The sequence below is a fragment of the Peromyscus leucopus genome, chromosome 3 (assembly GCF_004664715.2).
Source record: "Peromyscus leucopus breed LL Stock chromosome 3, UCI_PerLeu_2.1, whole genome shotgun sequence".
In the NCBI taxonomy this organism is placed as follows: domain Eukaryota; kingdom Metazoa; phylum Chordata; class Mammalia; order Rodentia; family Cricetidae; genus Peromyscus; species Peromyscus leucopus.
Genome location: NC_051065.1, coordinates 155846081 through 155868286, shown reverse-complemented (window position 1 = coordinate 155868286; position 22206 = coordinate 155846081). Strand labels below are relative to the sequence as shown.

At 50.5% G+C, this 22206-nt stretch overlaps 1 protein-coding gene across 2 annotated transcripts in view; it reads right to left on the bottom strand.

The window, feature by feature from the left end:
* Nucleotides 1-2750: 2750 nt before the first annotated feature.
* The window catches only part of Tamm41 (TAM41 mitochondrial translocator assembly and maintenance homolog), a 38918-nt gene continuing 19462 nt past the window's right edge, over nt 2751-22206 (bottom strand). The window contains exons 5-9 of one of the 2 annotated variants that reach the window (XM_028863975.2): nt 14630-14775; nt 12001-12166; nt 10540-10602; nt 3613-3671; nt 2751-3131 (exon numbers count right to left, since the gene is read on the bottom strand). In XM_028863975.2, the coding sequence (XP_028719808.2) occupies nt 2949-3131; nt 3613-3671; nt 10540-10602; nt 12001-12166; nt 14630-14775 (617 nt within the window). In that variant the 3' untranslated portion in view covers nt 2751-2948. Of the gene's footprint in view, nt 3132-3612; nt 3672-10539; nt 10603-12000; nt 12167-14629; nt 14776-22206 lie in introns of those variants that run through there. The other variant, XM_028863976.2, reaches the window with a different exon arrangement.

Below are 22206 nucleotides of genomic sequence, written 5' to 3'. Positions count from 1 at the left end.
ACTCACAGAGATCCACCTGCCTCTGCCTCCTAAGTGCTGGGATAAAAGGTGTGCGCCACCACCTCGGGGCTTCAATAGTAGATCCTGATGGCACGTTAAGCGACAGGATGACAAAGGCCAGCAGGGGCGCCACTGCAGGATGAAGGAATGTGCTCTTGATACCACGTTTCCACCCTCACGCCTGCACTTCCTTACAGTGAGTCTCTAGAATAAGCAGTACACATCTAGGGTTGTAATTTTAAGAGGATCACCACTGTCCAGAGCAGAATGGGATAGCTTTAAGAGCTAGCCTAGCTACATCTGTCCTTCCCAGCCAGCTTGAGCCCATTTTCCCTCGCTGTTGCCTCTTGTTTACAGTTGTTGGCTGTAGATGTCTCCGTGGGGAATGAAGGGCAGAGCAGATGCTAAGTCACCCCAGAAGGGGACCAGGCCAGGTGCCATCTGCTCCATTCTGTTCTGCTGGGGATCAGAGCCCGCAAACTGTTCTTCAGGCCATCTCAGTAGCCAGCTTTCCATTAGGTATTTATTTAGGTACTGGGGACACTGCGGGAGACGAGGTAGGAGGAAGAGAGGTGACTGGCCTGACTGGTATCACAGCAGCAGCAATCGTGGTGGCTGCCAAGTGGCATCTGGCAGTGGCAGGACACTGTCTCCTTTGTCTAACTTGGCATACAGGTCTCAAGCAAACTCACTGTGAACAGCATTCATTTGCCTATTCACCCTTACATCGGGGAGCTCACGGCCCAGGTAGGCAGAGGCCAGGCTGAGCTATCACAAAGCTGTACCCACTCACTTACCTGCCAGGTCAAAAACAGTGGCCTCTCTAAATGGTGGCCTCTGCAGCCTGGTTCTAAGAGCAGGTATTTAGGGGCTGGAGAGACGGCTCAGCAGTTAAGAGCACTGACTGCTCTTCCAGAGGACCTGGGTTCAATTCCCAGCACCCACATGACAGCTCACAAGTGTCTAGAACTCCTGTTCCAGGGGATCTGACACCCTCACACAGCCATACACGCAGGCAAAACACCAATGCACATAAAATACAAAAAAAAAAAAAAAAAAAAAAGAGTAGGTATCTAGAGAGCCAAGCGGAAGCTGTCTTTAGGAGCTGGCCTCTGGAATCACATTAAGATCTTGCTCGCTGCATTCTATCTGTTAGAAGTCACTAAAGCCAGCTCAGAGTCAAGGAAGAACAGATTCCGCCCACTGGTGGGAGGAGGGCCAACATTTATGCACACTCTGAGACCGCCACAGGCAGTTCCGTCAGCAACTCAGCAGCAGGCATGGGCCCGTCGTTCCAGCCCAGGGGTGCCAGCACCCTCCTTGCCTTCTGAATGTCACCCCTCTCCTCCTCTCAAGAACCCTCTTCTGTTTACTGGCCCCTCCAATGTTTGGGAACTAGTATTAAACTCCTTCTATCCGATACACCTTGGGAGTTTTTCTTTTCTTGACAAGACTCTGACAGACACAGCTGGATTTATCTGTGGTTATGCTATGCAAACGCACCATCTGAACACACTAGCAGGTGCTTGAAGACATACTGTGTGCTATGAAACACACTGGGTGCTTTATGGATGCCGTCTCATTTAATTCTGACACCAGCCTGGACATACTGGTTTGAGGTTGACAGTATTATGGATGCAAAAAACCGAGGCTCCTCAGGTTGAACAGCCGGGATACAGCTGTGAAGAGGCAGAGCTCGACCCACCTCAGGTCTCTGGGTTGAGAAAGGACTTCCTGCCTAGAAGTTTTCCTCATACGACACCTCATTTCTCATTCTTATATACATGCTTGAGTTCCAATTTAGATATAAATCTGCTGCTAGGAATGCACAGAGGGCAGGCAAGAGTCCAGGGCAGGAGGAAGGGAAGGCTCACATGTCCATGACCTGTAAAACCTGCAGGCTGTATGTATGGGAAAAGGCAGGGACTGAAGACCAGGGGCCAGGGCTGCTGGCCCAGCTGTTACTTAGCTGTGTTATGACCTTAGGCTGTATCTTCCTCTCAGGAGACCTCAGGTTCCACATCTGGAAAATGAACCTGATGTTCCGAGCTCTACTGAGTGCACAGACGTTACTGTGGGACAGAAAAGACTTTACCGGATATGGGACAGAAGGCGCAGCAGAGCTCTAGCAGAGGATGCTGACTGGCCTGGGAGGAGGTTCCTGTTGTGTCTTATAAACAGCAGGGATCATATTAGCTTCCTATGGAAAAAAAATCTCTGATGCCATGATACAGAAAGACAGCGGCAGTAACCACCACGGAAAGAATAAACAGGTGGGCTTACAGCGCAAAACGGGCACCAGAGAGCACCCGACGGAGCTGTGAAACGCCATCCCCATTTCACAGAGGGAAACACTGTTCACACAGACCAAAGTCTTAGAGTTGGTAGTGAAGCTGTGTTCAACAGAGTTGACTCATCTGCTAAGTACGCTGGTTAATTCTGTCAACCTCACAAGCCAAGGTCATCTGGGAAGAGAAAACCCCAACTGAGAAGGTGCCTCCATCAGACTAGCCTGTAGGCAAGTCTGAGGGATATTTTCTTGACTGACGATATGGGAGGACCCCTCCCTCTCTGGACAGGTGGTCTGGACAGGGTGCTGTAAGGAAGCAGGCTGGGCAAGTCAAGAGGAGCACTGGAGGCAGCACCCCTCCATGGCCTCTGCCTCGGTTCCTGCCTCCAGTGCCTATTCTGACTTCCCCAGACGATGAGACTACAAACTGCAAGCTGAAATAAACCCTTTCCTCCCCAAGTTGGTTTCGGTCATGGTCTTTTATTTCAGCAATAGGAAGCCAAGCTGGGGCACTAAGTACAAGCTTCTAATTTAGGTTGAAATGGGATGAATTCTAAGATAGGAAACTTACATAGTCAGAATTCACAACAGAATCGGAGGGTCAGCACCCGAGTACTGACGACGGAAACAGTATGAGGTGGACAGAGAGGGCACGAGGCTACGAAGACCCTGAGGTTTGACGGAACAGATAAGCCACCTGTGGTGGAGGACGAAACTGCTTGCTGGTGTCCTTCCTCCTTGGTTCACATCCATGGAGCTCCTCTTCTCCTGCCATCCGAGCCCGGGAGGAAGCTGCCTCCCGTGGGAAGGTAAGCAGCTTGGGGGGCTTAGTCTTTCCAGGCTGCAAGTTCAGAAGCGCAGCAGCATGCGTCATGACCCAGACTGTGTTCTCAGAGTCAGAACCCCTTCCCCAACCTGGCTCACAAAGCATCCTTTCAACTCTGTACCCAGAAGACATTTCTTGGGATGCAAAGCCCTCTTATGTGTTTGGGTTGTACCTGAGTTAGTGTCTGACTCGCAAATTTAAAAAAAAAAAAGGAACAAGCATGGCCAGGCATGGTGGCGCACGCCTTCAATCCCAGCACTCAGGAGGCAGAGACAGGTGGATCTCTGTGAGTTCGAGGCCAGCCAGGGCTACAGAATGAAACCCTGTCTAAAAGCAAAACACAAACCCAAAACAAACCCTACCAAGTGTGCTGCAAACCCTGATCTCCTCAATCCAAGCAGTCAGAGTGACAGAGAAAGCCCCATCAAAAAGCACGGAGCATTTATTCATAATCTATACAAAACAAAAACACAGCAAGTCAGGGTGTTTTCCTCACCCAGCCTTTCCACATTTTGTTCAGTTTCCGTGAACTATAAATCACTGACTTCTTCACACCTGCAAGAGAAGAAGAAGTGTGGGTGAGAAAATGAGCCTTGTTCGGCGGACACGCAGCTAGGGCGCCAGTGTCGATCTGACCGGAGGCTTGTCTTTGGATGGGGGCTATGGTGGGCTGACTGGACACTCCTTAGAACCTGGGAGCTGAAGGCCAAGAGACGTGTAGCAGAGATTCTGAGCTGGGCCTCTGTTGTACATACAATGCTGCTCATGGAACTAGACTGCCTGGGATAGCAAGTCTTTGAGTTACGGGGGTACTGGCGGGAACATAAACAGGGGGAACTGTTTATGTTCACAGGTCTTTCAGAAGAGAGGAACACCTGCACCAGCCTCGTCATCTTGCTGCTTCTGTGACCCACACATGCCTCCTGTCTGCCCAGAACAAACGCTGTTCTCACTATTTCCTGCTTAGGACGTTTGCCAGGTTGCTCTCGTGCCTGGTGCTCAGCTCTCACCTAACATTTACCACACTGTACAGTGTTTGGAGCTGATTCTCCTGCCTCTCTGCCTAGACTGACAGCTCTTCCAGGAGAGGGACCTTGTTCAGTCACCCTGTGTCCCTTGCACCTGGTGCAGTACCTGCTCCCCAGCAACACACAACAGGCTCTCACAGCCCTGACCTCATCCCAACTACAAGACCCCAGAGAAGAGGCTCGCTGGGGCTGATGGGAAACGCATACAAAGGGATCAGTGGTAGGCGGGGGTTCTCCAGCTCCGCCAGTGGACGTTATTATAGGTCTGACTTCCTTGTGTTGAGGGTGAGGTCGCCCAGTGCTTTAGGGTGTGGCCTGAGGAGCTGAGGCCTTTTTCTCTTGGAGTTGTACACTGTGATCTGTGCTGAGGTTGGAAGAGCATGCTCCTGGCTGCAGGCTTGGTGAACACGTTGACAGGGGGGCACGATTCATTCCAGGGAGTGATCTTCTGAACTATCTGGCCCTGTTACCTGGAAGTGCCTCGCCCGTGCAGAACCTGGGCGACTGCAGGCAGTGACTGAGAGAAAGGCAGGGTTCCCAAAATCATTAGTGAGGAGTCTGGATGCGTGCTCCTGGCTCGACATGATCTTGTTGAGAAACTCAGAGCGTTTTCACTGCCTCCACCCCTCTTAATTTTCTCCCTGGAGCAATGACTCTGGCCAGCCTCACCCACCTGAGCACTGGGGCTGGATGAGCATTACATAAGGTGCTGTTTCTAATTCCAGCGGAACCAACCAGAAGACCGAGTGGAAGCCAGGGAGTCACACATGCAAGACTCAGTGCGGCCAGCCCGGGCTGCTGAGTCACGGCTAGAGACCTTCGGCAAGCTCAGTGACAAGCTCCTCTGAGCCGGACCGGCAGGTAAACACTGAACACAGCTGAGTGGCCACCTTCAGCTGCTGAGAGGACCAAAGTCTCCCCTCACTGAACACACTCCCTCCGTCAGCTCTGTCAGAAAGGCTGCAGCAGGGAACCGGCGTGCTAGGAAGAGCAGAGGCTTGGGTTGTGGGTGCGGCGGGACTAGGAGTGTGACCGTGACTTTCCCTTTCTGGGCCTCGTTTGGAGGTAAGAGAGGGTCCAGCCACAGACAGGCTTGGCTGTCAATGCGAGCTCCCAAAGCTGCAGGAAAGTTGGCTGTGTTTATGTGTACTTCCATGCTGGGGGGCCAGAGGCCAAACTCTCACGGGCTCTGTCTGTAGCCATACCACCCGGAAAGTGCTCAATCCCACCAGGTTTTCACAGGCTCTGAGGTGTGCGCAAGGTTAAGGACAAACAGGTTAATTTCAGCAAAGGCTTTAGTTTTCAACCATCAATTTCATAAAATTGAAACAGGCCAAGTGTCCCTCAAAGGACAGACAGCAGGGGCTGTGAAGCACAGGGAACAACAGGTCGGTGACCCTGACTGGGAAAGGGGAAAGCCCCTGACGAGGTCACGGAGAGTGCCGAGTGGACTCCAGGCTGGGTTGTTTGTATTAACCACGTCCGACAGAACTGGGCTCCAGGGGCTGCTGTACTCTACTCTGAGGTGTGTGCTCAGTGCTCAGCATGCAAGGGGCCCTGGTCTAGTAACAAAGACAGGCCAAAGGAGAGAGAGAGAAGAAAAATCCATCTAGACGGCACCTTCAATTCAGAAAGAAAAAGCCTCAACAAGAAGGGGCCATTAGCGCAGGCCATTCTCCAGAAACCACTCTAAGGCAGGGGTGTGCCTCAGCTGTTCAAACCTCTAACCTGCAAGTCTATATTCACACCTTCAAGGAGAAAGCCGGGGAGCCTCCAAATACTTGCAGTGAGTTCCAAATGAAGACCTATCCACAGGGGAAAGGTCATCTGAGGCAGAGCTACAACTTACTCTGACAAGTTTTAGATTTAGCTGGGTGTGGCAGTACACCTCTGCAATCCTAGACCTCAGAGACCAAAGCCAGAAGAGCTGAGTTCACTGCAGCCTCAGACAGAGAGACCCCGCTGGGAGGAGGGGGGGAGGAGAGAGAAGCGGGGGGGGGGGGGGGGGAAAGGGTAGATGTTCAGGATTAAGCGATAAACATTAGAAAGGCAATGCAAAAAGAAAATAACTATGGCTCCACAGTGTTTCAGGAAAGGGCTGAGAAGCAGTGAGGCATGCTGGGATATTTTTTAGGGACAAGACTAAACCTGTCTTGTTAATTCAGCTGAATCTTTTGAAGTTGGGAGAGGGATCTGCCCCTAGAGTTAATTCTGACTGACCATAAAGACAGGTGGGGGAAATCAGAAAAGAGCCTTCCCAGCCCCCGGCCCCTCGGAGGGCGGCCCCACCGCCTCCCGAGGCGGGAACTTTTTGAGTTGAGCCTGACTGCTTGCTTCTCCACTCCCGTGCCCCAGACACTCCATTCTGGGCGCTCTTCTCTTGTCTGTGCTGCCCTGGACTGGGCTCGGGCTGCAGGGGTCCCTCAGCTGGCTGGCTGGCTGTAACCCTGTCTGCCGGTCTCTCTGGCAACAGCTCTCCCTCTCCATCTGCTGCTGCAGTCTTCCGACATGGGCCAGGCGCTTCCCTCTGCCCTCAGGAAGCTCTGTACTCCTGAAGGCTGAAGGCAGTTTTGGGGCCATCCTCTGGGGGGCTCTGGCCTATCTCGCAGGCTGGTCACTGCCTCTCCCATTTATTTACCTACCTGTCCCCACACCAGCTTCCTCAAACTGCTGCGGCTGTCTCTAGCCGGGCAGAGACACTCTGTAATGGGCTGCTGCTCAGACAGTGACAGTCGGCTTAGCTAGTCTTTCGTTAGCAGAGATGTGATACCCTCCACGACAAAGTTCTTTCTTCAGGGGCACCCCGCTGGCCTCAGTCCTTCATGACCCCCAAAACTTGAGGAGAGCCCTGCTGCTCTGCTAACAACATGGTCTAAGAGAGACGGAGATCAGCTCCTAAAGAAGAAACTTCCAGAGAAGAGGAACAGAATATTTATGTACTCAACAAGAACGAGTGTGTTTGATGGGGAGAACTACAAAGGGAAGCCACGAAGACACAGGGGTCGGGCCCACACCACACTGGCCACGCTTCCCAACACAATCTGAGGGGCTGGTTACAGATGTCACAGCATATACAGAGGCCAGGAGCAAGGCCAGAAGACCCACAGAACTACAGGACTCATCCTTTCCTACAGTTTCCGCAGCCTATGGGCTCCCACAGTGCAGTGTGGGCCCCTTGGAAAGAAAGGTGGAGCAAGTCATTGTCCTGAGCCTTGAGGGAACCCGGGCGGCAGGTTCTGCTGCACTGCCCTCTGCTGGCGAACAGAAGGAATTAGTGGAAAGAGGACCCGGGCCTGGCTCAGCTTGGAGGTTATCAGGAGGTGGGTCTGGGATTCACACTGATTATCTCACACCTATCCAATCTTCACTATTCAAACAGGAGAAGCAATTTTTTGGGTTTATTTTGGCGTGTGTTATGACGGGACCATTATTCAGTTTTTATAGAGGCTGCCTTTCTCAGTAAGACATTGCCACAACTGAAGTTACTTTCATTAAAATCAGGCACACAATGGGATGAAATCCTTCAGTTTCTCCACTGTTTAGACCCAAAGTGCCAAAAAATTTTAAGTGACAAACAGTATGGTTCTACCTCACAGTGTACGTGGATGGAGCAGAAGGTAAAGCTTCTCATTGGCCAAAGGAGTCCAGCTAAGAAAAATAGTTTGGTTTTTCTAGAATCCCCCACCCCTAAATCTTTAATTACAGAAAGACTCAAACATACTCACAAACTGACATTAACAGACAGAAATTCCAGCATTCAGAGGCTCACCCTGTTCCACACAGCAACATACTGTCTCTCAAAAAACCAACAAGGTCTGGATGTGGCTCAGTTCGAACACATGCCCAGCATGAACGAGGCCCTGGATTTGATCAGCACTACATAAACCCAGGTGTGGTGGTGCAAACCTGTTATGTCTTAGTACATGGGAGGTGAGGCAGGAGGATCAAGAGTTTGAGGTCATCCTTGGCTACATAGCAAGTTTGAGGCTGGCCAGGGCTATACGATACCCTGTCTTAACTAAAAATACACAAATACTGACAGAATAACAGAATATTGATACAGCCCTACTTATCTTTACTGGATTTCAACAACACACCAGCTCAGAAACAATCCAGAATCCACTACCTTCCATCATTTATTATAAAGCAAATCTCAGGTATCATATTATTTTATCCATAAATATTTCTGCATGTCTCTCTGAAAGAACAAGATTAAAAGACAAACCCAATAACACCATTATTACAACTAAAAGCATTAAATGTTCCTTCTAGGAAGTCCCCGCTCAGGAAAATCAATCTGTAAGTCTCGCTCAAGGATGATCATGACAAGGAGCAGCCAGCCACAGGCACAACACAAATCTAGAGCCTGATTCACCCAAGCAAACGAAAGCACCCCCATGTCGGCCTTACCAGGGCACACTAGCAGGAGCACAGAATAAGTGACTATCTCAGTTAGAAACACACGGCTCCACCCCGAGTTGTGGGAGATCTTTTCTGCAGCCGACTTAGTGTTTACTACTGTTGAAACCTGGCCAGGTCTTTCCACAGCCTCAGGAGGGCAATGCTGTATCCTGGGAACAAGTACTCTGAGCGGCATGTACTGGACTGTGAGACTCTAAGAAGTATGGCCACACCAGTTCCAGGGCAGTCTCACACCCAAGGAGCAGGTCCAGGGTGAAGGGCCACTCGGTTTGGGAGCTACCCCTGTCCCATTTCCATTAACACGTGTGTCCGTCTCCCTTTCCAGCTCAGGAGGCAGGATGGCCAATGCCCACCTTCATATCCTGAGCAGCCAGCCCAGGACAGATGCTTAACACACGGGTCTCTGAACAACGATGATGATACTAAGTGCTGGGAAGGGGGGAGAAAGAAGATTTCCCACACCCCACTCTTGGGCAGAGCCACTCTGGTGGGCAACTGGCAGTATCTGAGGATACATCTGACAAAAGTGCTGGAAATAAAAAAACAAAGGAGCAGGGCCAGGGAAGGAACTCAGTGGGAAAGTACTTGTACAGCGTGCGACACCCAGCACCCCCCACATGACACCCCCACCCCTACCCCACACCCCCACAGACCTGTGGGATCAGAACCACAGTTGAGAAAACCTCCCAGAGAGCAAGGGAAAAAGACCACAAGGCTAACACATGGGGACAAGAGAAAGAGCAACCCCTGGTCTAGGCGCGCCAGCATCTGGATAAAGGACTCAGAGAAGAGGACTGAGAAACAAATGGGGGATGAGAGACGATTCTGGGTTTCCCCACTGAGAGAGTGGCCAGGAAAAGAGATCAAAACAATCACATCACAGCCTGCCACTGAGCCTCCAGAGCCCCGGGGAGAAGGAAGACTCCACAAGCTTCCAGAAAGAACACACACGATGGACTAAGGAGCAGCAAGGCTTTGAACTTCAACGGTAGTCTGAAAAGTGAGGGAATAATTGCAGTAATTATTTCAAAATTCTGCCTCCCCTCCCCTCTCTTTTCTGCTCGGAAACAGGGTCTTGCTATGGAGACAAGGATGGCCTTGAACTGTGAGTTCCTGGGTGCTGGGATCACGGGTGTGCCACCAGACCCAGTGACCTCAAGGTTTGAAGGGCAGTTACTTGTATTCTCTACCCGGCCTAACTGCTAACTCCGTGTAAGGATAGAGAAGGTTTCACGCACACAGTCTGCAGATTCAGCCTTTTTCCGGAACCTGCTCATCCACAGGACACTGTGAACACACCAAGAGAGGAAAAGGCAGACAGAGGGGCCAGGCAGAACCCACGGGGCAGCCGAAGACACTCCCTGGGGCAGAGGAGGAAAAGCACACCACGTGCCACATCTCAGCGCTGAACCTTCAGTAACGACTGGGAGTAGTACTGAGGCAGGAGGAAGGCCGTGAGTGGGCGGGCCGGACAGGAGGACAGGGACAGAAGAGAGGACATAACTGGTAGCCCAAGCACTGCCTTCTGATTACCCACAGGAGATGGCCCTAGAGCTGGAGAGCAGAGGAATGGCAACCAATTCATTACTCAGGGAACAGCAGGGAAAGAAACCCCTCACTGAGGGCCTGAGAGCCCAGCAGGTCTCTGTGAAGGGGTGCTGGGGAGGGGGGGTGTTGGGGAGGGGGTGCCCGGTACCACTGCTTCAATACAGGAATGTGAGGGCGTGACCCCCACACAGGAGCTCTCAGAGGGACAAAGAGGAGAGGCCCAGCCTCCTGCCAGTACCTCAGACAGGGACCTGGTAGATGTTCAGGGCACACTACAGCCACAACCGTGTCTAGGGTACTGCAGGGCCCCTATGTACGGTGGTGAAGCGTGAGGAGTCCACCAGTAGAGGGGAGGCATGTGCAAAGCTTTGCAAGCCATTCTGTCCAGCAGGCACCCCACGGACGCCTATCGCCAAAACGCTTACCGGCAGTAAAAATGCCTTTGGTGCTCTGCCTGATGCTCGAAGGCCTGACGATCGACGAGACCCCTGCGAAACACAAAAACAAAAGGACATCAGGAGAAGCCGGGCGGATGGCTGTCACCTGAGCAGTCTTAAAAGTCCGAAAGTAGGTATCTGCAGCTTTCCAGCAGCACTAGCGGGGGAGCGCTGTCCCTGTGGAGAGTGACTCTGACTAGGGTGTTAGAAGAGAGGCTGGGCACTGGGGAGGGCGGCTGGGGGCAGCCTGAGCTGTGTGACCACTGGCAAAGGCCGGGCTGCTGTACACCTTGGCCACCTCAAAACAAGAGCGGTGGCGGTGACCCTCAAAGGTCATCTTAGGAGTTTAAAGCTGCTTGGGTCTTCTAGTTCTCAGTTCCAACCAAGGTACAGAAAGATTTAAAGGAATGTTTCCTTCTTATCTAGGAGAAAAGCATCCACTGTAAAAGTAAATAACAAGAATACACAGATTCCAAATCTCCCATCGCCTTACGGCAGCAGCGACCCCATCACGGCCTGTCCTGGCCGCGGGGGATCGAGTACATGGGCACACACTCACACACTCACGAAACCTGGTGCAGGTTCCGGAGACAGGGAGAGCGGGGCCAGCCTCATGTCAGCTGGGAGTCACCCTCCAAGTTCCTTACTGCAGACTGCACTGCCAATCAACACACACTTACTGAGGACAAGCAGGACAATGGACTCGCTAGAGAGACGGGGTCATTTCCAGTTTCATAATTACTTCTGCCCTACTGTCCTTTGCTACCCTAGAGAGAGGTGGGTCTCTCAAGAAAAGGGTGAGATTTTTCTGTTGTTTTTAGACAGAGCCTTGCCTTGCTACTTAGCCCAGGCTGGCCCTGAACTAACTCACTATGTAGTTAGTCTCTGCTGGTTATGAACTACGGGCAAATCTCCTGCTCCAGTCTCCTGAGTGCAGAGATTACAAGTCTGCCCCACCACACAGATTTGAATCTGTTGATAAACGTTAGGGAGGTCCAGTCCTGGGGCGAATCTGGAGAAACACAGCCTGAGAGGCACCAGAGGGTCGATGTGGTGATAGATTGTGTACCCTAATAAACAGACTTCACGTTACAGGTAGACAGTGCCGGGGACCAGTCAGAGAGAAGCTGGCGATGGCAGCGGTCTCTGTCCTTCTCATACCACAAGGGGCAGACACATCTCCCAATTCACATCTGGAAACCAAAAGCACTGCTTCAACCTCTGGCGGTGATTTAGGGCCCAGGACCCTGAAACTGTTCCCATTGCCTGCTTCAAGCAAGTGAACACTGAGATTTGAAAAACCCCAAAGTGTTCATGGTTTTCTTCTCCCCAGACGGAATCACTCTCTTGATCTCGTTAGGCAAGGAGGAAGAAAGAATGCATCTGAGGGCCACAGAGGCTGCGTCCACCGCAGCCGGCCCTTGCCCGACACCCAGCCCGTGGACACACCTAGCCGCACCACGTCACCGCAGTCGGGGTCTTGAGCCACCTGCAGTAAGGTCTCTTCCACATCCCTGTTCCTCCCAGGAGGGTCCATGATGTGATTGATTTGCTGCTGTAAGGTTCTGGGCAATGTCATCAGCTGAGTGAACTGTCCTTCTGGGCTTTTATCTATCTGGGAAAGAGAGAGAGAGAGAGAGAGAGAGAGAGAGAGAGAGAGAGAGAGAGAGAGAGAGAGAGAGACAGAGAGAGATGACGTCTTTGCAAGTGCTCTCAAGTCTAGACACAGGACACATGGATTCTATTTAAAAACCCCACAGAAAGACGCTCACACTCTGTGGGACTCCCATGCATACATCTGTAATTAAATAAGGTTTTCTCTCCTCTGGGGTAGGTAAGCACCACACCTACCCCAGGTGGCAAAGGAAACTGAGCATTTATTTACATGGCCAGGGTTACAGTCCCTTCAAAAAGGACAGTCCTGGTTCTAGAATATTTCACTTCTTCATGAGTAAAGAAGAAAAGCCTTTTAAACATTAAAACAATTATTTTATTTATGCAATGATGTTTTGACTGCACGTATGTCTGTGTACCATGTGTGTGCCTAGTTCCAGAAGAGCCCAGAACTGGGTGTCAGATCCCCTGGAATTAAGAGTTAGACAGTTTTGAGCTACCATGGAGGTGCTAGGAACTGGATCCAGGTCCTCTACAAGAAGAGCTCTTAACCACTGAGCCATCTCTCCAGCTCCCAGAGAAACCTCTTTGGGGGATCAGTTTCTGACTTGCAGTTTACAACGTTCTGCTTGTCTTAAACCAGCAGCTGAAGGAGGCGGGGCTGCGGCTAACAAGTCCAGATGAAACCCAGCGCTCAGGTTCTCCTTCCCACGCTGAATGCTGTGAGGGAAGTGAGTAGGAAGCATTGGGATCGGTATTTGTGCCTCTGCTCTGGGCCTCGATGCTGTTCTTCACAAACGACAAAGGCCGCCTCACTCTGACCCTCCAGAGTACAGGAGGTGAGTGGCTGTAACTGGTTATTGTAACTTAGTTGTCACTACTTGTTACATAGGACTGAGCCACCCAGCTGGTTCTGTTTCTAATGCAGTCTAAATACAGCAAGTTGTTCAAGGACAAAGGCAGAAATAAAACTATGTATTGCTGGAGACCCCTGAATCAAAAGTTAGCCCCACTACTGAGACCAGACCAGCTCCCTAATACAGTGTATTTGCTTCACAGAACTAAAAATATGAAAACAGGCAAGTGACACGGAGTGCAGCGGCCTGCTGTTTGCAGCCGCCGCCGCAACCCCTTCCTCAGCAGCACCTTCACAAATGCTGAGATTTTAGCATCGAAGACAAGACCAGCTTCAGGGCCAGGTGAGAAGGCTCAGCAGGCTGATGGCCCGAGTTCCACCCCCAGGATCCATGTCAAGGCAGGAAAGAACGGACTCCACAAAGTCATGTGGGGCCACACACACATCACTTAAGGTCAGGGCCATCCTGGTCTACATAGCGAGTTCTGGGCCAGCCAGGACTACATAGTGAGACCCTGTCCCAAACATTAACAACAAACAAAGAAAAGGAACAGTTTCAGAATGAACGCATTCACTTGCCTTGCTGTTTAAGTAGGTTGGTCAGAGGTAAAGACCTGGCCTCCTGCCCTGAACTGGAAGAACTCTGAAGGGCTCTCCAGCTCCCAGCAGCCTCACAGAGCCAGATGAGGCCCTTGGGTGCAGAAGCGCCTGACCTGAGATTGGCACTAGGAGTGTTCCCGTGAGCAAACGTCGTGGAGGCATGTTAGAGCAAACGTCATGGAGGCATGTTAGAGCAAACGTCATGGAGGCATGTTAGAGCAAACGTCATGGAGGCATGTTAGAGCTGCCACTGTGGAGGACTAAACGGAGGCTCTGAGGCTGCCACTCTCTCCCCGGCCAAAGCAGTACGAGAAAGCAGAATCACACCCCAGGAGGGAGATTAGTGCTCCCTGTACACACAGAAGATGTAGGGGTGTGGTGGCCATTTTGTGTGCCTCGATTAATCTGCCGTGCTCAGCTACCCGGTCAAACACCAGTCCAGATGTCGAGGAGAATGAATATCTAGACCAGGCGAGTGTAAATCAGCTGGCCACCCTCCATCACAGTAGGGTAGGCTCAGTGAGCAGCTGAAGGATACAAGAGAAACGTCCATGGTCCCTTGAAGAAGGCAGTCTGCCTCTAGACTCAAATCTACAGCATCAACTCTTCTCTGGGTCTCCAGCCTGCTGGCCTGGCCCACAGATTGATGAACTAATAAGTGGTCTCTCTCCTACCCAACCTCCATCACCCCAACAATGCCATCTCTCTAGAGAGCCCCAGACCAAAAAAAAAAAAAAAAGTGTTGATGGCCCCCATCACATCCCCAGGAAGTCTGGTCTTTACAAGAACTAAATGAATCCTAGAGGGGGGTTCCAGCCCAGGACTGTAAACCCCAGCAAGCAGAAATCCTGACCAGAGGGCTGGATGTAGCTCAGTGGTAGAATTCTTGTCTAGTACGTGTGCGGCATGGCTTCAATCACTACCAACTCGGAAACCATAAATAAGGAAGGCATACACAAACACCAGCTCTTCCTCTGGGAGTGCGGAGTCAGGGCCCGCACAGCTCACCTCTAGTCGGCCTTGCTGCATTTTATATACCACTTGGGGGTCCTCCTGGAGTATGTTCTCATAGAGCTCTCGGAAGTGGGCCACGTTGGGCTTCACGATGTTCAAGACTTTGGCTTTCTCCTCGCCAATCACCATGCGAAAGTCACCTAGTTAAAACAAGCAGGAAGGTCAGTCCTGAGAAGGGTTCAAACCTGACCCATGAACAGCCGTGGCTCGCTGGAGCAGTGTGGCAGGATCCTCACAGAACACCTTCTCTTTTAAAATGCCTATCGTGGTACAGAAGGCATTGGAGAGTTTGGGGAAAAAGAGCCTCTGAAGTCATAGAACCCTGTATGCCAGCTGCCGTCCAGTGATCCTCTCACAGAAGTCACCGGCCTGGCCGTGAGAGCTTGTTTTTCCACTAGGGAAACCCGTGGGTTGGCAAACACGGACACCCTGCCTATGACCGTCACTATGGGTTCCCAGCACCCACGTGACAGTCACAACCAACCACCTGTAACTCCAGATCTGGCAGATTCAACACCATCTCTGGCCTCTAGGGTACTGCATGCACGTAACACAAAGGAACACATGCAGGCAAAACACTCATTCGCATAAAATACACCTTTAAAAATTTCAAGTGGAAAGAAACGAAGGATGTAACATTTGCTACAGGATGAATTTCAGGCAAAATAATTACTCTGAAAGAAAAAGAGTAACTTCTATTTTGTTTACTTTTGACTTTTTGAGTCAGGGCCTCATATAAGCCTAGGTTGGCCTAGAACTTGCTATGTAGGCCAAGGTGGTCTTCAACTCTTGATTCTCCTGCTCTGCTGGGGTTCTAGGCACATGTCACCAGACCCACTGGAGCAACTTTTGAAGCAACTGAGAAGTGACTCCTCTGCTCCTGGGGATGACCGGCCAGTCCCAGAGGAAGCACAGTGAACTGGACCGCTTGAGTGAATGCAAGAGGCTGGTGGGCTGGGGAGGGCATGTGCCCCAGGGGTGAGCACTCTTCTGGCTGGCGCAAGGCTCCGGGTTACATCCTGGTGCTGCCAGGGAAGAACAGATAGGACTCCAGGTGAAGTCCCATGTCCTGAAGCCCCCGTCGGGCGGACAGACGCCACAGCTGCCGAAGAGGGTCCTTGGGAGGACGGTGAGAGAATCTGTCACTCAAAAGAGGCACCTCTGGGGGGAAAGAGCACTGTGGTAATTACATCAGAGCCTATATTACCTTTGCCAATTTCTTTTCTTGGAGGGAGAAGGATTCTAAGAGGCTATGGCCTGCCATAGTGGAATTTTCTTGAGCTTCTGGGTGGAAAAGAACAATTATGAAGCTGTCTGCAACAGGATGAGTGTGGCTCCCAGGCTCATGTTGGGGTGTAGTCTCTACTGTGAGGAAAGATGGTGGAGACTATCTGACTATCTTTGGAGTGGCCCTGACTAGACAGGGTCCTCATGGTGGGAGTTCCCAGGACTGGATATGGGTGGCCTCATAGGAATACTGAGCAGAAGATAGTTATAAACCTGCTCTCACCCCATGGGTCATCTTGGGACACTTCCAGCAAGGTCACCAGATGAGGCCCTATGACCTTGGCCAGAACTGGAAGCCTAAGCATCCTTCCTTAGTAACTGCCCAGCCTGGGGTGTTGTACTACCAGCAACAGAAACAGACTGAGCCAATGCCCGATGATAGCATGTTCTGTAGTGAGGAGTTTGACACACTGACGTTTAAACATCAAAGGCCCAACTTCCACTATAATATGATGGACATGCAGCTGAGGAGGCGAGCCTCAGAAAAACAGCCTTCCAAAGAGGAGGCTTTTTTTGTGGAGGCTGACCTTGGTACAGACCAAGTCTGCCTACTCAAGTCCCTATAAGCTGCCCACATTCGGGTGAACTTGCTTTTTCATTACTATTTACACAGTGAACACCAAGGGACACTGCTGAGGGTGTCAAGACATTGGTTGTCTCAATGCTGCCGTTGACATCACGATCTGCCAAAGTCCTTCCGGAAAGCAGTCAGTCGGTAGAGGCATCTCTGGAGAGGAAGCCTGAAGAAGGCCACAGTGGAGATCAGGCGGTGGTGTCTCCCGAGCACCTGGCAAGCAGCGGTACCATCCCAATGCTCGCGCCATCCCATCTACAGAGCATCTTCTCGGGCAGAGAAGACTCAACTCCCAGGGAGAATGCACAGCAACAAAAGGTGGAAGATTAGGTCACGTGCCTTGGACTTTCCAGGGTGCAAATTAACGTGTACCATACCAGAAAAATCTGCTCGTTAGGCTGAGGGTATACAGGCTCAGTGCCTGAGTGTTTGCCTAACACACACAGGCCCTAGTGTCAGGGTTTAGGCCTGACCCTCCCACCCCCCCACAAAAGTACAAGCATTACATATGCTCTCTCATTTAGTGTCAAAGCTCTCTGAAGCAGGAGCTATTTCCATTCCAAGTTAGACAGATGAGGAGACTGGGATGCCGAGAAAATGTTCCTTAGTACCAGGGTACCCATGGCCGAGGCAACTATTTCCCTCACTTCTGCCATGTTGGTATATTCCCACATTTTAAAATGCACGGGGGACACACTTGTAATGATTTATCAGGTATAAACAGAATGGTGGCCAGGTTAGTGTCCAATGTGTAACCCTCATTATGCCCATTTTATGTGTGTGGGCACATGCATAATGCATGTGGAGGCTGATTGGCTATTGTCTTCTCCTCCTCCTCCTCCTCCTCTTCTTCTTTTTGTTATTGAGACTGGGTTTCTCTTGTGTAGTTTGTCTTGTTTGTTTGTTGAGACTGGGTTTCTCTGTGTAGTTTTGGTGCCTGTCCTGGATCTCACTCTGTAGACTAGGCTGGCCTTGAACTCACAGAGATCTGCCCAGCTCTGCCTCCCGAGTGCTGGGATTAAAGGCGTGTGTTACCACCGCCCAGTGGCTATTGTTTTCAATTGCTCTCCAATTTATTTACTGAGGCAGGGTCTCTCACTGAACCTGGAGCTTGCCAATTCCAGACAGTTCAGCTTGGCAGCTCATCCTGCTAGGGAATGGTGGGGATCTCATCTTTGCTTTGTAATGTTGGGATTACCGGCAGCTACCACACCTGCCTGAGGATCCAAACTCTGGTCCTAACACTTGCTTGGCAGGCACTTGACCCACGGAGCTCTCTCCGCTAACTTCTTTATGCTTTTATGACAATAAGACAACAACAATAACCAACCCCGGGGCTGAAAGGATGGCTCAGTGGTTAAAACACAGGCTGCCTTTCCAAAAGACCCGAGTTCCATTCCCAGAACCCACATGGTGGCTCACAACCATCTGTAACACAAATCCCAGGCAATCCAACACCCTCTCTGGCCTCCAAGGGCATCGCAAGCATGTGGCATGAAGATACACATGTAGGCAAACACCCATACACATAAAACATGAAAAACAAAAACAATACAAAGCAAGACAAACATTTAATATAAAACTGGACTCTCGGTTGCCAAAGGACTGAAATGTCACCAGACTCCGAGTCTAAGAAGGCACGCTCTGAGTGTAAGACCAGCTTGTGTCACCCCTTCCCTTTCTCTAGACCCCGCAAACTCAGGTTCTTACGTCCGAGACAGTTACTTTCTACAGAGAAGGACTGCACTTGACCAACGTGTAGAAGCAAGCTAACCCAAACCCTCCCAAATCACAAAGTGTCAGTTGTGATTACAGACTTCAGCAAACACTCTGGTCTCCCAGGACAAGGACTGCGCTTGTTTGCCTCTGGACCCTTGGCCACTTGCAAGCTGTCCGGCGCTGGCCAGGTGCACTGACAGCCGTCTGCTGAGCTGAATTCTCCCACAGCTGTGCAGCAACAGCAGCTCAGATCGGGAGGTGAGAGGAACGGCGGGCGGGCTTCTCGTTTCTTCAGAACGGAGGGGGCAAAACAATGGGCACGGCACGAACCACATCTGACGGTTCCGTTTCCCACCTTCAGAAATCCCTTTGCAACTAAACGCAGGGACCGAGAGAAACAGACTTTTTGTTTTGTGTCTCTCAGGATGGTTTTAACCCTTGGCTGCTCTACTCAGAGAGCTGCCAGGATAAACCACGGAGGGACGATTTGTCTCTGCCTTTGACAGAGGCTGAGCTCAGAGGCTTGGGAACCCGGGGTAGCTGGCCAGCTGTGATTCAGACATGCTCAGCAGGGAGGGACAGGAGCACCTGCACACAGATTCCGGCTTTCAGGACAGACAGTGCCCCATGGTGATCTGAGTCAAGTTACTTCATCTTCCTGAGTAGAAAGATCTCAAGTTCTAGGCTAACCTGGGCTATACAATGAGGCTATACTACCTCAAAACAAACACACACTCTCCACCTGTGCTGGCTAGTTTCCTATCAACTCTACACAAGCTACAGCCATCTAAAAGGAGGGAACCTCAGTTGAGAAAAGGCCTCCATAACATCCGGCTGTAAGGCATTTTCTTAATTAGTGATTGATGGGAAGGGCCCAGCCCACTGTGGGTAGTGCCATCCCTGGACTGGCAGCTCCATAAGAAAACGGGCTGAGGAGCAAGCCCGTAAACAGCATCCCTCCATGGCCTCTGATCAGCTCCTGCCGCCAGGTTCCTGCCCTGTTTGAGTTCCTGTCCTGATTTCCTTCAATGACGGACATTGATGAGGAAGTGTAAGTCAAATAAGCCCTTTCCTCCCCAACTTGTTTTTGGTCATGGTGTTTCATCACAGCAATAGTGACTCTAAGACACCACCTGAACAGTTTCCTTTTCAGTAAAAAGAAAATCACATTTTATGCAAGTCACAAAATGCCTCAGCTGCTTTCAGATTTCAGCTGGGGAACAGATGAACGATTGTTAAGGAACAAGCGGCACTGGTGGCAGGGAAAGGACATCGGGTGGACGAAGCCCTTGGTCTAAAGTAACAACTACTGGGTCCCTTTGCCTCTCGGAACTAACACAGTACCAACATCGCTGCAGTACATTGAGTATGTGGGTGGCTGCGAAGCACCAGAAGCCACACTGGACCCTGGAGGCGCACAGACCCTACTCCATGCAGCATGCACAGGTTTCAGTGTTTAAAGACTGCAGCTGGAACTGGATCTGCCATGGCAAAAAGAAAACACCGACTTTTCAGTTTCTGAGCTCACACACCGACAATTCATCCACTTAAGGTGCACGACTCAAATGTTTTTAATGTCTAGGCGTAATGAAACCATCACATCAGCATAAGAGTGCTCTGTTCTCCCCACAAAAAACTCCGTGCCATTAACAAGCACCCACCATCTCCTGTCACCCCCTACCCAAGCCTCAGGCAGAGGCTGACAGTGTCTCCACAGTTTTAACTTACTGGCTACCCAACTCAGGCCGGCCTGGAACTCACGATCCTCCTGCCTCGGCCTGCCAATTTCTGGGGTGACATTTGTGCCCCTCCATTCCTGCTTCTTCAAGCCCAGGAGTTTATGCCCGATAGGCACATGCTACCTTAACTGAGCCGCACCCCAGTCCCTCTGGTTCATGTGGACCCACTGTCTGTGGTCTCACACAACCTTAGAAAATGTGTCATGATACACCATGCTCTGTGTGTGTAGTCCTCAACTTGTTTATGGAGTGAACTCTACTGTGAGGACATACCCATTTTATCTACCCATTTCAGTAGGTGAGTATTGGGTTGTCTCAACTTTTAAGCTATTCATTATCAACGATGTGGTGACATTCACGGGGAAATTTTCAGGTAAGCATGTTTTCATTTATCTTGAGTTACTCACGTGGGAGTAGACTGGGGGGCGGTTTGTCACGCTAACATGCTTAGTATTCTGGGAAAGTGCATTCTGTGCCACTTTACTTTCCCATCAGCAACCCGGATGGCTCCGATTTCTCCTCTTATTAGCACTCATTCCTGCCTCCTCTCGAGGACACCGGCTTGAGGTTGAAGGCGGGATCTATCTGGCTCTGCTGGTTGTCCCCTCACGATGACGGCTGAGCACCCGTGTGCCTGCCGGAACGTCACACTTCTTCCCCAAGGACATGCCCATTCCAAGGCCTTGCCTGCTTTTAATTTGGATTATTATTTTTTTAAATTTATTTTACAACATCATTCAGTTCAACATAATAGCCACAGATTCCCCTGTTCTCCCCCTCTCGCCCCCTCCCCCCCAGCCCACCCCCCATTCCCACCTCCTCCAGATCAAGGTCTCCCCCGAGGACCGGGGTCGATCTGGTAGAGTCAGTACAGGCAGGTCCAATCCCCCCTTCCCAGACAGAGCCAAGCGTCCCTGCATAAGTCCCAGGATTCAAACAGCCAACTCATGCAACGAGCCCAGGACCCGGCACCAACGCACAGCTGCCTCCCAAACAGATCAAGCCAAATGACTGTCTCACCCATTCAGGGGGCCTGATCCAGTTGGGGGCCCCTCAGCCTTTGGTTCATAGTTCATGTGTTTCCATTCATTTGGTTATTTGTCCCTGTGCTTTATCCAACCTTGGCTTCAACAATTCTCGCTCATATAAACCCTCTTCTTTCTCACTAATTAGACTCCCAGTGCTCCACCAGGGGCCCAGCCGTGGATGTCTGCATCCAGATTCCTCAGTCCTTGGATGAGGTTTATGGCACTATCAGGGTGTCTGGCCATCCCATCACCAGAGTAGGTCAGTTCCTGCCGTCTCTCGACCATTGCCAGCAGTCTTTTGCGGGGGTATCTTTGTGGATCTCCGTGGGCCTCCCTAGCTTGAGTGACCCCAAAGATTCCACCCAGGAATTGATAAAGCTTATAAACACCTTCAGCAACATAGCAGGATACAACTCAAAAAAATCAGTAGCCCTCCTATATACAATGGACAAAGAAGCTGAGAAGGCAATTAGAGATACATCACCCTTTACAATAGCCAAAAATGACATAAAATACCTTGGGGTAACACTAACCAAGCAAGTGAAGGACCTATATGACAAGAACTTTAAGTCCCTGAAAAAAGAAATTGAAGAAGATGTCAGAAAATGAAAAGATCTCCCATGCTCATGGATAGGCAGGGTTAACATAGTAAAAATGACAATCTTACCAAAAGCAATTTACAGATTCAATGCAATCCCCATCAAAATACCAACACAATTCTTCACAGACCTGGAAAGAATAATACTCAACTTCATATGGAAAAACAAAAAACCCAGGATAGCTAAAAGAAACCTGTACAATAAAACAACTTCTGGAGGCATCACAATCCCTGACTTCAAGCTCTACTATAGAGCTACAGTAATAAAAACAGCTTGGTATTGGCATAAAAACCGACATGTGGACCAATGGAATTGAATTGAAGACCCTGACATTAACCCACACACCTATGGATATATAATTTTTGACAAAGAAGCCAAAAGTGTACAATGGAAAAAAGAAAGCATCTTCAACAAATGGTGCTGGCATAACTGGATATCAACGTGTAGAAGGCTGCAAATAGATCCATATCTGTCACCGTGCACAAAACTTAAGTCCAAGTGGATCAAAGACCTCAACATAAATCCAGCTACTCTGAACCTGCTAGAAGAGAAAGTAGGAAGTAGTCTTGAACGCATTGGCATAGGAGATCACTTCCTAAATGTAACACCAGTAGCGCAGACACTG